At 29.5% G+C, this 17,031-nt stretch overlaps 1 protein-coding gene across 1 annotated transcript; it reads left to right on the forward strand.

Moving 5' to 3' along the window:
• Positions 1-6,138: 6,138 nt before the first annotated feature.
• Positions 6,139-9,768, forward strand: LOC107912730 (transmembrane protein 208 homolog). The gene is made up of 5 exons (XM_016841038.2): positions 6,139-6,376; positions 7,200-7,393; positions 8,414-8,498; positions 9,293-9,358; positions 9,464-9,768. The coding sequence occupies exons 1-5, from the start codon at positions 6,293-6,295 to the stop codon at positions 9,554-9,556; spliced, it is 522 nt and encodes a 173-aa protein (XP_016696527.1). The 5' UTR covers positions 6,139-6,292; the 3' UTR covers positions 9,557-9,768.
• Positions 9,769-17,031: the final 7,263 nt, after the last annotated feature.

A 17,031-nucleotide genomic window follows, 5' to 3' on the forward strand; every position in this document is an offset into this window, starting at 1 on the left:
CTTATAGGTGTGCACATTTGGTTCAAAGGAATATGCATGAAATGTTGTTGGGAATGGCTTGTTTTAGGTGAATTTTAGGTCCACACGGCCTGAGACATGGGCATGTGACTGAGCCATGTGTGACATAGGGCCTGGCTACACGGCCGTGTGTCTTCTGAATGTTCTTTTGTATGCAAGTCAGTGAGTTACATAGCCTATCACACGACCTGGCATACAGACATGTGGGGCTATTTCGAGAGTTACACGGTCTGGCACACGAGCGTATGACACGACCATGTGTCCCTAATTCAAAGGTTACATGGCCTGAAACATGGGCGTGTGTCTCAGCCATGTGAGGCACATAGCCCGGCCACACGGGCGTGTGACCCTGTTTTTAAATTTTTGTGAACTTTTCTTAAACTTTCCAAATGTTTTCAATTAAGTCCCAAATTATTTCTAATTTATTTCTAGGGCCTCGAGGGCTCGATTAAGGGACGATATGTATGTGGATGATTGGTTTATGATATGTTTATATTATTAAATGAATATAAGTTTAAATGTCCCGATTATATGGTAATGTTCCGTATCCCTAATTCAGCAATGGATACGGGTTAGGGGGTGTTACATTTAGTGGTATCAGAGCTACGATTTAGTCAGTTTTCGGCCTAAACATAGCTTATATGGAGTCTAGAAATACTTGCCATTATATAACCTGTGATAGTGTGATAACTCTTGACTCAAATTGAACTATGTTTTCATATAGATAAAATGTCATCCAACCGAGCTGATTCTGATGAAGTAGAAAGTAATGCGCAAGCTTCTGTTCACGGGGCAACTTCTAGTGGTAGTAGGCCCGTATCTGAGGGTCGAGGAAGAGAGGCTAAAGAAGCCTTCTTTTAGATGATATATGAATGGTTTCCTGAGCTTGTGAGAATGAACCCTATGGCTCAATGACCTCCACCCCTACTCGTACCCCAATCGGTCCTCGTAGTTCCTTAGGGTTTGGAACCAATGCAAGTGAGTAAGCCTCTAGTTGATAAAATCTGAAAGTATGGGGTTGAAGAGTTTCTTGGTACAACCGAAGACAATTCAGAGAGAGCCGAGTTCTGGTTAGAAAACACAATTAGGGTTTTTGATGAATTGTCTTGTACACCGATAGAATACTTGAAATGTGTTGTTTCTCTGTTGAAAGACTCAGCTTATCAGTGGTGGAACATGTTGATTGCAGTAGTATCGAGGGATTGTGTAAATTGGGAATTCTTCCAGACAGAGTTCAGAAAGAAATATGTAAGTTAGAGGTTCCTCGACAAGAAACACAAAGAGTTTCTGGAATTGAAACAGAGTCGTATGATAGTAGCTAAGTATGAGAGGGAATTTGTGCAACTCAGTAAGTATGTTTGAGAATGTGTAATAACAGAGGTTTCTATGTGCACTCGGTTTAAAGACGGCCTAAATGAGGATATCAAGTTGTTAGTCAGGATTCTTGAGTTAAAAGAATTTGTGGTTTTAATTGATACAGCACACAAAGCCGAGGAACTTAGCAAAGTGAAGAGAAAGGCTGATTTTAAGGCTCGTGATTCGGGAAAAAGATCTATAGGAAAATCATTCTCATCTCTATCGAAGAAATCAAAAGAATTTCATAATCGTTCATCAGCTTCGGTGGGTTTTTCTAGAATAGATAAAGGAAAGAAACATTTGAGCTCGAAACCTCAAGCTACATCTGTAGCGAGTGTGGCCAGTGTCAGAAATAACAAGCCTGAATGTCAGTAATGCAATAGGCAACACTTCAGTGAATGCAGACTGAAAGACGGTTCGTGTTTTAAATGCGGTTCTTATGATCATTATCTCAGAGACTGCCCTGAAAGGTCTGATAAAGAAAAGGCTCAGACTACTCATCTGAGTAATATATCTATGAGAAAGAGACCACCCCGAAACACTGGAAATGCGGGTAACAGTCAAAGTGGAACAAAAGATTCTACTGTTAGATCTGAGGCACGGGCACCAGCTAGGGCTCGATTAAGGGACGATATGTATGTGAATGATTGGTTTATAATATGTTTATGTTATTAAATGAATTTAAGTTTAAATGTTTTGATTGTACGGTAATACTCTATAATCCTAATTCGGCAACAGATACGGGTTAGGGGTGTTACAAAATATTAGGTAATCAGTGAGCCAATATTTGCTTGTTCATTTTGCTTTCCTTACAAAACTTATTGAGGACCAAAACAAACCATAATAATGTGAATGATGGAATTTTATTAAACCAATTTGTTTAGAAAATTACAAGTACATGTAACAGAAAAAACTACGCTAAAGGGACTAGATCCCAACAGGACAACCCTACTTACAAAAGATTTGGGAAAGCTTTAGAAGATATCTTACATGCACTTAGACATTATGGTTATGCTTGGGAGGTCTTTAAACTTGGGGGTTGCATGAAAGTCTATTTGATGGTCATTATACTCATTGCATCAGTTAACTAGAAAATGTTGTAAGACTTATGGATATTTATGGCTTTTCCACCTTTATTGTTTTATTATGGCATATATGAAACTTAATTAATGAGTTTGTAATGCAAGGAAATACTCCTCTTTCTAGAGTGGCTTTCAAGAAGGCTTGGACTTTTCTTACTCATTAATAAATTTTAACAATAGTGACACAATATCCCATGTGACAATTTCTATAATCTTCATTAAAATACATAAAAATTATTAAAATTTAAAAAAAGTTCATAATATTTATTTTAAACATTATCCATGTCAACAATAAAGTACATGTGGACTGCCGTTGAAATTTTGATAGTTCAATTATCTTTTTTTTTGTAAAAAAAGTAATTTAACTAAAAATTGAAGGTTGAAGACTAAAGTGATCTAAAATAATTACGGTCAAAGTGATAGAAAAAGTAAACGTAAGGAGCTAAATTAATTATTATGCCATTCTTTTATAATAATGAAAATAATAAAAAAAACAATCTAAGGTAAACTTTACTCAGATATTTTTTTCATTTAAAGATAATAATAATTTTTTTAAAAGTAATTGGTACAATCAAAGCTTATGTTACTTTTAGAGTGAGAGAATGTTTACACAAGCACTCGAACTTAGATCTTAAAGTGGAGTAATTCAGTGATAGAGTCCAAAAACATACCAAAATTTTGAATTTTTACCAAAATTTCTAACTTATACCAAAACTAAAATTCTAATAAAAGCATTAGAAACTTTGGTATACGCTAATACCAAAATTTCTAACAAAAGTGTTACTTTTTTTCAATATAAATATTAGATATTTGTGTGTGCGCTTAAAGCGCATGAGAGGATTTTCCTTAAATTGTCAATATAAAACTTTAACCACTTAGGTGTAGTTTGATAAACTCAAAAATTAAATATTGAAAAATTAAGTTATACAAGAAACTTTATCACACATGTATGTGTGTGGAAACTGCGTGTTTAAAACACATATCTACATTTAAAATTAACATACAATAAATAATGAAATGTATGCTTTGAAATTAATTTTTAACAATAACACATGAAATATGTATGATATTAAAATAAACAATTATATTAAATTGTAAATAAACCAAATTTAAACACATGAATACATCAGATTAAAAAGATTAAATGAATACAATTATTTATCATGATGTTGTCTTCAATTCTAAGTTGGTGTCGAGTTAATTTGTGATACCATCCTACTCAACAATAATTTTATTTATATATACAATTGATGGATGTACTAAAATGTGTATAATAAAATTAAAATTTATAAAATTATTAAAATAAAGCTTTGCTGAGTGTTAAATTTAAGGATTTATTAATGTGATTAACTTGACTTTAAGTCCTTTTATGTACATTTTTTTATTGATTTAAGAAAAAGACTACTATACCTTCTATTAATACAACTTATTTAAAATATGAAATGATATTTTTGTAATTCCCTAACCAAGTTGGTGCTCAGCTGACTCATGACACAATTTGATACGAGCGGCCCAGTCCAATTCAAAGGTCGTAATAGAAATGAGCTTAGTTTCCCTCAAGGCCCAATCACGAGATCTAAATCCAAGGAGTTAAAGTCAAAACTCAAATTATTCGTTCAAGACTTATCACAAAGAAATTTAGAGAAGAAAAGTTGAAGATCCAAGATGATGGACTATAGAGTTCAATATGGAGCAATGATGAATTAGAAGGGACCAATTTTGTTCTTGGACCTAAAATCTCAATTCATGATGACAATCCCATGTGGAAGATATTAACAAGTTTAAGCGTTACACTTCAAGGATCCTAATCAAACCCATATGCCTAGTCATGTTATAATCAGTTGACTTGCGGTGCATTTTTGGGTCAATATGTCCCTTATCAATCAAAGATCTGTATCTTAGCTTCGTAATGTACTTTGAATCACTCGATTTTGAGTTCGAAAATTCAAGTTATGATCGTTTTAGTGAAGACTACGCGAGTAAAATTTCTGAATGGAACTATTACGAAAACTACGAGTTTCGAATTTTTTATTCGAGTTTAAATCATATTGGGTTCGAGTTTTAGGCTTAATTTTTATAATATATAAGCTAAATATTATATTTATTAAGTATTATTATTTTATTATTTATTTATTCTGTATTTTGGATAATTTTTAAATATTTTAAGTTATTTAGGAGTTTTATGTCAATAAGAAATTTTAGTTTAAAACTACTTGTTCTTTAAATTAACTAGAATTTCAGTATACTTGATAGTTTTATTTAGATGTACTTAACTAACCTATATAATTGTCTCTTCATTGTATACATTTGAATCAATTCATTCATTATTCATTTTGAGTTAATAAAATTCCCTTTGAGTTTTTTAATTCTCTTGAGCTTTCTTTTAGAAGAGTTTTAATAATATTTTCAAATTGTGGGGATCATCTTCAACCTTTTTCTTGCCAAATTTTCTTTTTTGGAGAAAAAATTAGAATTGTTTAAAGGGGGTTGTAGATTTATTTAGTTTTCAAGGCTCCTTAGGACTTATACACATCACTTTCCATCTTTTTCTTTTTTTATCTTTTTTATTTTCTTATTTGTTCTAACTTGTTCTTGTTTAATTCTTCAAATCTTTAATTTATTTAACTGACCTTTTTTTTTCATCTTCATTATTTATTCTAATTATTGTTTTTTAATTCATAGATATGATTTGGATATGTTTGTGTTTCAAGTTGTGTCAAACTCTAAGTTTTCCTTCATTCGTCTAGAGTCTTAGGCCAAATTCGCGACTTGGATAAACTTACGATCTTGTTATGTGTACCTACCATTATATCACCAACTTAGCCAGAGGCTTAAATAATAGTATAGATATACAATTGATGAAAATAATAAAGTGTGTATAATAAAATTAAAATGTATAAAACTATAAAAATAAAACTTTGGTTGTGTGATAAATATAAGTTTTACTAACCCAATTGTCATAAGTTTAAATCTCATCATATATATACACTAAAGTACCCTAATATAATATAATTTATTTTAAATATGAAGGGACATTAATATAATTTTCCTAAGTTGAGACCCGGTTGATAGGTGATACTAACTTAGTAAATAGCTTTATAAATAGTATAAATAACATGTTTGATATATTTCTTAAAATTAATTATAGAATATGATTGGAGTGTTTGATAAATATAATTTTTAAAATTTTAAAGATAAAGCATTTAAAAATAATGTTAAAAGAAATAAAATAATTAAAAAATTCTATATTAAATGATAAATAATTCTTTATGTGCTTATCATTTCCCATATTTTCATTGAAAAAATTCATCAGTTACTTTTTCTATTATGAATTATCAAATATACTTAAAAAAATTAAATAACTAAAAATATTAATTTTTTCAATAATTTATCTAGGGTGTTACTATTCTGGATGGTTGGCATATATTATTTCATTTGTATGTAAACAATTACGACATTTTTCCTTTTCCTTTCATATTTAATTTGTGATTATTTTATATTATTTACAAAATAAATAACAAATAGGAAAAATAGTTACTTCTTTAAATAAATTTTTGATAAAGAATTTTTTGATTGATGAAATGCATGAAACTGAACGTTTCTATGTTTTTTTTTCCTAAAAAAACATTATTTTGAAATTAGAATTCATTTATTAAAAACCATACATTTTAACCAGATTCACAGGTTGGGCCTTGACTCAAAGTTATGGGCTTCTGTGGAAGCTAAAGTCTTCATTTCAATCTTCATCACTTACTTTCCCTTCCTCCTTATTTCTTCGACTAGCAGATCTCCTTTAGGGTGCCAGAGTCAAACCCGTTGACCAGAGAGGGTAGGAAATGGCAAATCAAGGTGCCAAGAAGCGCAAAGAAGAGAACACCCGCCACATGGCCAATCTTCGCCGCCTCATCATTGCTTGTAATGTACGCTCTCATCTTCTTTTATAATTATTTCCCCTAATCGTCGAAACCTGTCTTTAATCAAGTGTTCACTTGTTTGTTTTCTAATTACTTGAAATTTTTCGATTCTGATTTACTTAGATTCTGGAAGGATTTCCTTTGTAAGTATGTTTATGCTACTTTATGATGTGCAATCAGGAAATGGATAACTTAATATCTATAGATGGCATTGATTCATTTCTAATTGAATTTTAAAGGTTTTAAGCACATTTGAAATGCATCCTTAGCTCACCAATAAATGCTTCCAATTATAGTCCGGCTGCACATCTCTGTGTATGTGTTTACTGTGGATGCATTTGCCATACCCGTGAAAGTGAAAATTATCAACTTTGAAAGTTGTGGCTGGTAGCGATAACCTGGTAATGTTCGGGTGATTAACTGATCTGACATAGTAGGCATATTAAGTGCCGGCTTGGTTAGTAAACAAAGCTGATCTTATACGTCATAACCATTGGAAGTTGGAACCTATTCTTAGTGTTTAGCTTGGTAGTTTCAACAAAACTACATAGTATGTAGCAACAAAACTGCACTACATAGTATGCAGTGCCCATTTTATTTGAGCATTGCACTTTTTTTTATTTGTAGCTTCTGATGTCTTAGCTTTTCTTGACACACCACATCAAAGTTCTTGCAATTTTTGCTACTTTTTAGTTGATGTGGAAGAACAGAGTTGGGGTAGTTTTGCATTTTTAGTACTTTATATTTTTATTGTCTTCATAGTTGCATTTTTTTGCTTGTTAACAATCTTACTTTATTGGATTTATGTTCCAATTTTCTATTTATGTAGGTTGTATACGTCTTGGTTAGGATGCTGATCTTCCATTCCTCATTCACATGGAAACATTGGGTTGGTCTACTTTTGACCTCTGTGGCTTACTTTATACCCTATCAACAACTTTCACAGATGGCAAAACCTGCTTATTCTGATGATGGAGAACTTCTTGACGGTGGATTTGATATGAGTACTGGTGGAATATGTGGGTAAGTTTTGTTCAATATTTTATCTCTTTTTACCTTAATTTCTATGTGTGGTTTTGTTTTTAGTTTTTTATTCTATTAAAATATTAGGAGGAACTTGGTTAGAAAGATGATTCTTATTACATTCTAAATTCTTTGTAAATGAGGCAGTGCACGTAACGGGGTGCATGCCTCAGGCTTATCTTAGGAAGAATATTACTGTTAGTTTCCTTTGGCTTTATTTTTGTATGGGTCCTATAATACCCTTTGATAGCTCACATGAATACATTTTTGGTGACTTATTAGTGTTTTATTCTCTTTTTTTTAATGAAAATTTGTGCCCATATTTAGTGTCTTCCAATTATTGTTTCCTTATTCTATTCTCTTTCTTTCTATTTTTTCTACTACTGCTGCATCAATGGTGCTGTGGATTTGGTTTTACCAGAAGTGGCTGGCAGAATGAAAGAAATATAGTTCTTAGATTGTGAATTTAGGTTTCCCTTATTCTTTTCCTATTTCTTTTACTGCTGAGTTATTTTACATGTTTATTGGAGATATTCTACTTTTCTCCCTTTAATGTGGATCTTTTTCTTGTATTTGGGTAGCTATGATTAGCTATGATATAATGTGAATCTTAATATAGAAAGACTATATGTTTATTGTGGGGAAGAGATAGATTTCTTTTGTTGCTTATGAATAAAGTCCATGCCACCATAGTCATGATGATTGTGTTTGGAATATAACTATTATTAAAAGATGAAAATCATCCTACTTGATTCAAACACTTAGAAATAAGAGGAGGGGAAAGGATGAAGAGAATCCTTCTGTAGAGAAACAACTAGAAGTCAGATATTCTTAATTTTCTTATCTGCCAATAAAGTTCTTTTACCTATGAACTCAATGGTACGGTTTAACAGTTCAAATATTGTTGTTTATATCAAAGTGCTGTTGACATTATGAATTGATCCAATATATGGTCTTAAGATCTGAATTCTGTTTTCTGCATGCATTGAATATTTCGGACTTAGAGTTGCTCACTTGCAGCTATTTACATGATGTCATCTACATTACAAGTTTTGTGCAACTGATGTCCATCATCTCTGACAAGTTTTGGTATACATATCTTGTGGTAAGTTCTATTTACTTATTTTGTACATAGAAAGTTGGTCTGATACTTCCATCCTTTGATTTCTTTTGGAATGGAATAGCTTTCTTTATAGTTTCTGGAGGGATTTCATCTAATGCTTATATGCTTTAATATTCTTCTTTTTCAAGGAATTTGAAGAAAGAGATGTCAAAATATCTGGGAAAAAGAATAAAAGAGAGAAAAATGATTTCATTTAAATAGGAGAATCTAATTTTCGTAAAGGAGCTCCATTTCTGTTGTCATCCTCTGTTCATTGTTTGGTTAAGTAAATAAAGTTCATGTCGGTATAGTGGAATGGCAGTGTTGTTTAAAGATCTCTCAAGCGATTAAATTTTAGCTTTCAATCATCTCCCTTCTGTCAGACTTGTGCATCAAAGGGTAGCTGTCCTATTATTAAATTTTACTGGCTCCAATTACGAGAGACATACTTATCTAGTGAGCATGATGGTACCACCTGATCACAAGGCTTTGCTTATTAGTAGAGGGATCATTGTTCTTGAGTTTCTCAAGAGATGATTTTTCTGTTGACAGTTTCTCCTATAATATTGATGTTCATTTCTAGGATTGATATGTTTAGGTGTTTCTTTTATGATGAAAAAGTAGAGGAATTGTTATATAGGATCTTAAGGTGATGCGAGTCTTTAAGAACTGTTCAGCAATAGAAAGCTCTATGCTAATATAAATAAGCTGACAAACTCGTAATTTTGTGGTGGAATTTATTGAAACCCACTTTGGGGATGACGACGACATAACATTATGGAGTTGTTGCTTTTCAGATACCGGCATTTGGAGCATACAAATCTTTTGGGTTCATTAGAGGTTTTCTATCATTAGGCTCAGAGGTATTCCACACCTTCATATCCTTATATCATCTGAAAGGCTATATTAAAATTCATATATTAACATTGTTTTGGTTTTTGGTTTTTTTTTTCGATTGTGTTAATTAGGGAGAGGTGGAGGATGAAAAGACTCGCAAGAAAAGAGAAAAGATGGAAAAGAAGGCTTCAAGGCCAAAGTTGGTCAAGACAAGGAATAGGTGAGTTTAACAGTGAAATGAAGAGAGTAAGCACTTGGCTGAAAGTAGTTCATTTGATAATTTCCGATATTTCTTTGAAATTTGAAAAGTTAAGACCACAGTTTGAGGAAAGCATGTTGTAGTGGTTAACGTGAGCATCAAATAGTTCTTCTGTTCCTAATCGATGTCTAAACCTGAGAAGCTTTATCTAATTCCAAGTGCCCCTTCTACTCGGAATCATTTATTTATTTTTGGGTACTTCGGTTGACCAAATTAAAAAAAAATTTGATAGTTGCCGATTAAGTCTTAATTCGATTGACATCGGTATTGTTGTTGGTGTAGGAGGATATCTTCTTATTTAAGGGTTGGGGAGAGACCATGGGTAATTTTAGCCATTGTATCAAAAAAAGCAGATATTATAAGAAACTATAATAAAATTAATATTTAAAAAAAAATTATAGTTGGATGCAATAATTGAGTGACCTATGGTGTAGATTACTTTATTTTTTTTCATGCAATTAGCTGGCAAATTGATGCTTTGGGAACATTAAGTTGGTTTATTGCAGCCTAGGGAAAGTGGTATTGAAAATAATATTATTTTATTATTAACAAATATGTAGTTTAATATATTTATTTTTAAATAATTTTAATTATTTATTTTAAATAAAAGTAAATTAGTATATTTATCTTTAAATTAATGACTAAATTTAAAATAAAATTTTGAATATTTAATGTATTTAAAGTCGAATATAATTTAAAATTTAATTTGATAGTATTGAAAATAAATTTGAAATTAAATAATTTTATTATTTTGCGGTTAGATAAATAACGGACAAAATTTTTCACTATTTGATTCATTTTCAGTACATTACAAAAAGAATTATTATATTCAATAATCTTAAAATCCTTTAATCATTCACTCAATAAAATTGGTTAGATTATATTTTTTTTTCCTTGAATTCTTTTAGGGTAATGCATTAGAAAGAAAAATATATATTTAACAAAAAGTTGTCTTTTTTACGAGTATTGAGTGTAATAGTAAGATATATTATTATTTTTAGAATAGAATGTGAGTTTGAATTTTGAAAATAAAATGGAAATTTAACTTTGAAAATAACATTATTAAAAAGCACTATGAAAAATTTTTTAAAAAAATAAACAGTCTTTTGTTGGAAAAATTGAAGTTATGAATTGACTGGAATGTACTAAATGTATTTATTTTTGGTAATTTTGGATATTGACTTGAGTTAAATTGTAATTTTGGTTCCACTATTATATTAAAATTTTATAATTTAATTCTACATATTTTGTAATATTATTCAATTTAGAGAAAAAGAACTTACCCAATTTTAGTAAAATTGTGTTATGTTTATATTATTTTTCATGGGACATATTTTTATTTATTTAAAATTTAATAGTTATATTATTATAGGTTTAAAACTTTAAATCCGATTTCATGAAGAGGTATATTCTAGCATATCTGAAAACAAAATCTTTAATTAGTAATTATCGATATCAGTTAATCAATTTTATATTAAAAATTGTTAAACTAATTATCAATAAAATATATCATAGGTTAACTTGTTTTTTGGTACAGTAAGAAAAACAAATCATGACCAACTGCTTGTTACCAACCAATTAGAGAAGAAAAAAAGAATCCCAAAACTAAGGTATCCTAAGATAGTCCTACAAGCGTTTAAGGTTTCTAAATTGAAATTACTATACGTCTATTAGTAAAACAAATCAAATTCCAAAATTCTAAAACCTAGAAAAATTAAAATTAACAATATTAAATCCAATCTAAACCATAAAATCAAATTAAACTAAAACATCGAAAATCAAAATTTTAAACAAACATCTAATTCCTCCTCAACATAATTAGAACTCAAATTCCAAAAAAGGCAAATTAAATTTTAATAAAACCTAAATTATTAGCAACTCATTTCAAATTCCAAATACATTCCCAAAGAAAATAGTAAGTAACGGAAAAAAAAAAAACAAAGGAACAAATAATAAAAAGGATCACAAAATAATAATGAAAAAAAAAGGTTAATGTACTAGTAATCACAATTATTCAATAAAAAATGAATGGAAAAAAATTTGTGAGCAAAACAAAATAATTTAAATAATCAAGTAAATGAACCAACTTAATTAAATTACCGAAAAATATTAATTTTAAAGAAAATTTGAAAGCTTTAATTCAAATTAAATAAAATAATTTTAAAATATTTGAAAAAGTGCAATTCAATTTGCCCTAATTTCAATTTGAATGAAATTAAAAACTACAAGGACCAATCTTGTTATTTCAAAAGGTGGAACTCTTTAAAATTTAAAACAAAAACACGAGGGATTGGGTAGCAAATTTTCCATTTGTGGCACACCCAAACACCAATCTTTACAGTACAATCATTTACGGAATACGTTTAATTGTGTCAAAACATACAACTCACGATGTTGGAACAATGATGGTTTCAAGTCTAAGAATCATAAATACAATTATCTCTATTAGAAATGTTGTGACAACTACATAATAATCCAAAAAATATATTTATGATAGGTCAATCTAGTATTATTGTTTTTTAACATGTACTTATGTGTTGACTTGATATCGCATATCCATAACAATACTTGTCATCAATCACTTACTAGCCTCAATGCATTATTAATCTTAGATATAAACTTGAATGTCTTAATGACAAAAAAATATCTATATTCCTATAATGATGCAATCCCAGTCGCATCATGTTACGACACAACTCGATGCCACTGAGATTGGCCCAAACTCGAGGGGCCCAAGTACAAAATGAAGCTTTTAATTTTAGTTTGTTAATTTGGTTGTTGGAATAAGGACTTTGATTTATTTATTTTAGTTACTTTAGTTATTATAATATGAGTCTTTAATTATGTCTTATTTATTAAATGCATCTTTAATTAATGTCTTGCATTATTGATCTACATTTTTTAATTATGACATGCATTATGTGTTCTGCATTTAATAAAGTCGTGCATTATGTTACTCTCATGTTAGTTAAGATTGCATCATAAATTATGTCATGCATTATGTAACTCCCATGTTAGTTAAAGTTTGCATCTTTTAATGAAGTCATGCATTAAATAATTCATTGTTCATTTAGTTTACATCTTAATTAAACCAAGTATTTAAGCATCTTAGTTGTTAAATATGTTTGAATTTGTTTATATTTAATTTGGCTGTTAGTTTTTAATGCATAAGTTATAGTGTGTTTAATTTTTCTTAAATAAATTGATTGTGTGATTGTTGTAGGAAAGTCCAAAAGGTTGGTCGCATATTTAAAGCTACAATAGGGCTGTTCGTTTGCCAAGAAGAATCAAATGCTGTCACATTCAATTGGCTATCTAGTTTTGGTATAAAAGAGTGCATTTGGTCACTTAATTGCCGGTGCATATTTGGAACGTTTTTGAGGGATATTGAAGCACTCAAAGCTTGAGCACTCAAAGCACTTAAGATGGATGGGTGTTGAAGGATAGGACCTTGACCCGATAATTAGGAAGTTAGGAACCACATGTATCAATGGGGTGAACGTCATACTCGGTTTAGGAGTGATAAGTTCAAAGAAACAAGGATGATGCCACTACCAAGCTAGATAAGTCAACTTGAGTCTTAACGAAATAAGAGAGTTGAAAAACTCACAAATGTTATAAACATTCAACAATGAGCAAAAGTGTATTGTCTAACCAAAATAATGTCTTCTTAAAATCTATTTATAGGCATTATTATGACTGTTCAAATGCCTATTTGTGATCTTTCACCTTCAGCATTTAACTAAAGTTATTAAAATATTTAAATTCGGTTATAACTCTTAATGGATAGCCAAAGAGTCAAGTCCTTTCACTTGATTCATGCATAGTTGAAAAGTCATGCCTTTTCACTTGATGAAGGCTTAATGGTCCTTTAAATGTGCTGCTTGATGTCCCTTCATTTTCCCCTTAACCAAATGCCTTAATGCTTGTGTATTCATCTCTTTAATTGGCACCATGACTAGCTTTGAATGCATGAAACCGATTAGACTTGAAGAGTCACTCTTGGTCCATTTTAAAAGTCACCATAATGAGCTTTGAGTGCTTCAATATCCTCAAAAAACATTCCAAATATGCACCAGCAATTAAGTGACCAATGTGTCGTATAAGGTTTGGGTCAATACTCCCTTTAGTATTGGTTCTTCCTTGGCCTTAAGCCTATTCCATCTCGTCGAACTTTTCCATTTCCAAGATATCTTATTTTCTTTGTTAGCCGAATGCTTAACATCATTCACTTAACCATTTTCCATCATCACTTTACTTAACCGAAACCATCCTTAACATATTCCTAACCTTTGAACCATCTTTTCAACCTTTGTTTTCCCGTCACTTAACCGAATTACCAACTATTTCAAGTAAGAACGATACTTCTCCAATTTACGATTAGACAATCTAAACGACTCAAATCATTACCGAGGCAAGTTCGTACCATATAAGTCTTTACCATGTGAACACATGTTTAACCTTTTTTTTTGCAATATATAGGAAAATGAACATATCTTATTTTTGGTTTTCTATTATACCTAAATTTAAGGCTTAATCTTTATATTTTAATATCTAATATAATATGGTCCCTATATTTTATAATGTTAGTAGTTAGTCGAAATAGTTAATATTGTTGACTACTTTGATATTTTTTTGACATGCTTTTCTTAAATACCATTGTAACAAAATAAAATATTTTGGCATGATGAATTACTGAAATTAGTATGAGTAGTAATTATTCGAGTTAACTAATGACACGACTCATTTTTTTAGTTGTTATAAGATAATGGTAAAATTGTGGTTTTGATCTCTCTTCTACGCTTATATTTTGTGTTTAGTTTTTATATTTAAGTTTGACATAATTTGATTATCTAGTTTTACAATGGCATTAATTAGTCCAACTAGTTAACATGTTTAATTATATTTATTAAAATGATAACATGAATTTCTCATAAAAGCACATTTCTAATATATAAATACATACATATATTTGCATGAAGTTGGAAAGAGTATTTTTAAGAAAAAATTCGACCTCAACATTTTAACCGGAATAACTAGAATAATTAAGGGTATCAACTATTTCGATTAACTGATAATATTATGTAAGAACCAAAATAAATCAAATTCAAGTATAGATACTAAATCCTAATTTTGAATATAGCTCCTCGATAACCTTTATTTGATTTACCTCTACGTAAAACAACTATTTATAATTTGATTTAATAAAAAAGTTTTATTGACATCTATATTTTAAAAAATTGTTTTTAATTTAATTTATTGTAAGTGATATAAATGATTATGTGTTTACCCGAAGTGAAACAAGGATAGTAAAATATGCATTTTGAACAAATAGGTAGGCATATAAGATTACTCTTTCATTATTATTACAAGTATGGTTTTCAATCCATTATTATTTTTATTTAAATTATCAAGAAGAAACTTTGAAAGTTAAATATGCTTCAAGTCTCTCCATTTTGATTTTGAGGAATTTAGCTCTGTTTTTTGGATTAAAATTTATTTGTGTGATATTTTAAAATTAAAATAATATTCACTTAGTAATCATGTATTGCACATGAATTTTACAGATAATGTAAAAATTTAGCCTTGTCTTTTTAAATCTATAAAGAAGAGAAATAAAAATAGAGGTACTGAACTCCAGTGTACAAAGAAGAAATTTGAACAAATTTTTTTAAAAAAAATTTATTAGATTATCTCATTTTTAAACTTATTAAAACAAAACTAATAAATTACTAAATATCAACTTAAAAATATTTTTTAAAATAATATGGACGAACTCGCACAATTTGAAATCATAATTGAAGTAAAAGTTGATATAATTGCATCAGCTTCATTTCTCTGTTATCAATTTGACAATATATTTTTGGTTATAACATGTGGTCATTAATTAATGAATGTTATTCTTTTCTCCATCTCTGTTTAACATAAATTTTGCCTTTGGTTACTTAATGTTGTAAAAATACAATATCATTTAATATTATTTATTTTAATTTGCCTAATTATAATATTTTTCTTTTGATTTTCTTTATAATTAATAATATTTTAATGTTTTATTGGCCCTAACCATACAAAAATTAAAGCATTAAAGTACTTAAAATTGCAAAATAGAAATGTGTGAAGACCAACCAATGTAGTTAGTTGCACAGTGGTTTTGGCCGTGGGTAGATCGAATTGAATCGAATGAAAAATTTCGAGTTAATCAAGTTGATGAATCTTATTTTGTCATTCTATCTCGATTTGAAATTTTCTCGAATTGAGTCGAGTGAGATGAAATTCAAATCGAATCAAATATATTTGTTCGAGTTAAATTTAAAAAAAAAAACTTTGGATCCTTGTAACTAGTGGCACCCACTGTAATCAAATTTGTTATTAACTTTCATCTCCTCATAATTTATTTATTAATCTTTTATATACGGGTTAGCTTCTTTACTTGCTTAGTTGCTTTAATTATCTTTTGATTTTTATCACTATGTATTTTGAAATTAAAAAATATATTAAATATAAAAAATGTGATTTTTAATAAAAGTTATTTTAAAGATAAAATGTGAAATTGATACCAACATAAAATTTTAACACAAATATTTTATGGCATCATCAATAATTCAATTTTAACATAAATTTATAAAGATTTAATATGATTAAACAATTCAACAATATAAATAGTACAAAATTTTAAATTTAATTTAATAATATAAATAGTAGATATAAATAAAATTATGGCATAATGACAAAATTAACCCCTAACGTTTGGGTGTTGGGTCACTTTGGCCCTTAAGGTTTTTTTTTGGAGCACTTTCATACTTAACATTTGTTTTTTTTTTGTCAAATTGGTCATTTTTTAACGGTCTTGCTGACGTGGCCATTAAGGGACTAACGACGCTGACGTGGACTTTTTTCCACCTAGGTGCCACACGTATGTAGATGCGACGTGACATATAAGACAATAATGCCACATCAGCAAATGAATTTAAACTTAAAAAATAATTTAAATTAAAAAAACATTTAAAACCCCTAACTAACACACACGGGCATAATTAAAAGAAATTACCAGCTCTTAAATGAAGAACCCTAAATCTCAAATCCTCTCCCTCTCCATTGAAATTCTTTAGAAATTGAAGCTTGAAATTTAGTAAGTTTGTAAAAGAATAGAAAATATTGTTTGAGAAAAATGATTGGAAGCTATCAATGGAGAAGTTGCCTTATTTGAAGCTGGCTTCATCATCACGAGGGGAGTTCGTTTATGATGAAGAGAAAAGAAGATGTTTTTGTAACAAGTTAGCTCCGAGAGAGACATCGTGGTGTGATTTAAACCTAGGCAGAAGGTATTATTGTTGCTCAGATTTTCGAATAAGCATATATTTACCTGATTTGTTTTAGGGTTCATAAGAAATTGGGGATTTTTTTAATTTTTTTTATTATTGTGTCGGCAGGACTAAATTG

The sequence above is a fragment of the Gossypium hirsutum genome, chromosome D08, assembly GCF_007990345.1.
Source record: "Gossypium hirsutum isolate 1008001.06 chromosome D08, Gossypium_hirsutum_v2.1, whole genome shotgun sequence".
NCBI lineage: Eukaryota > Viridiplantae > Streptophyta > Magnoliopsida > Malvales > Malvaceae > Gossypium > Gossypium hirsutum.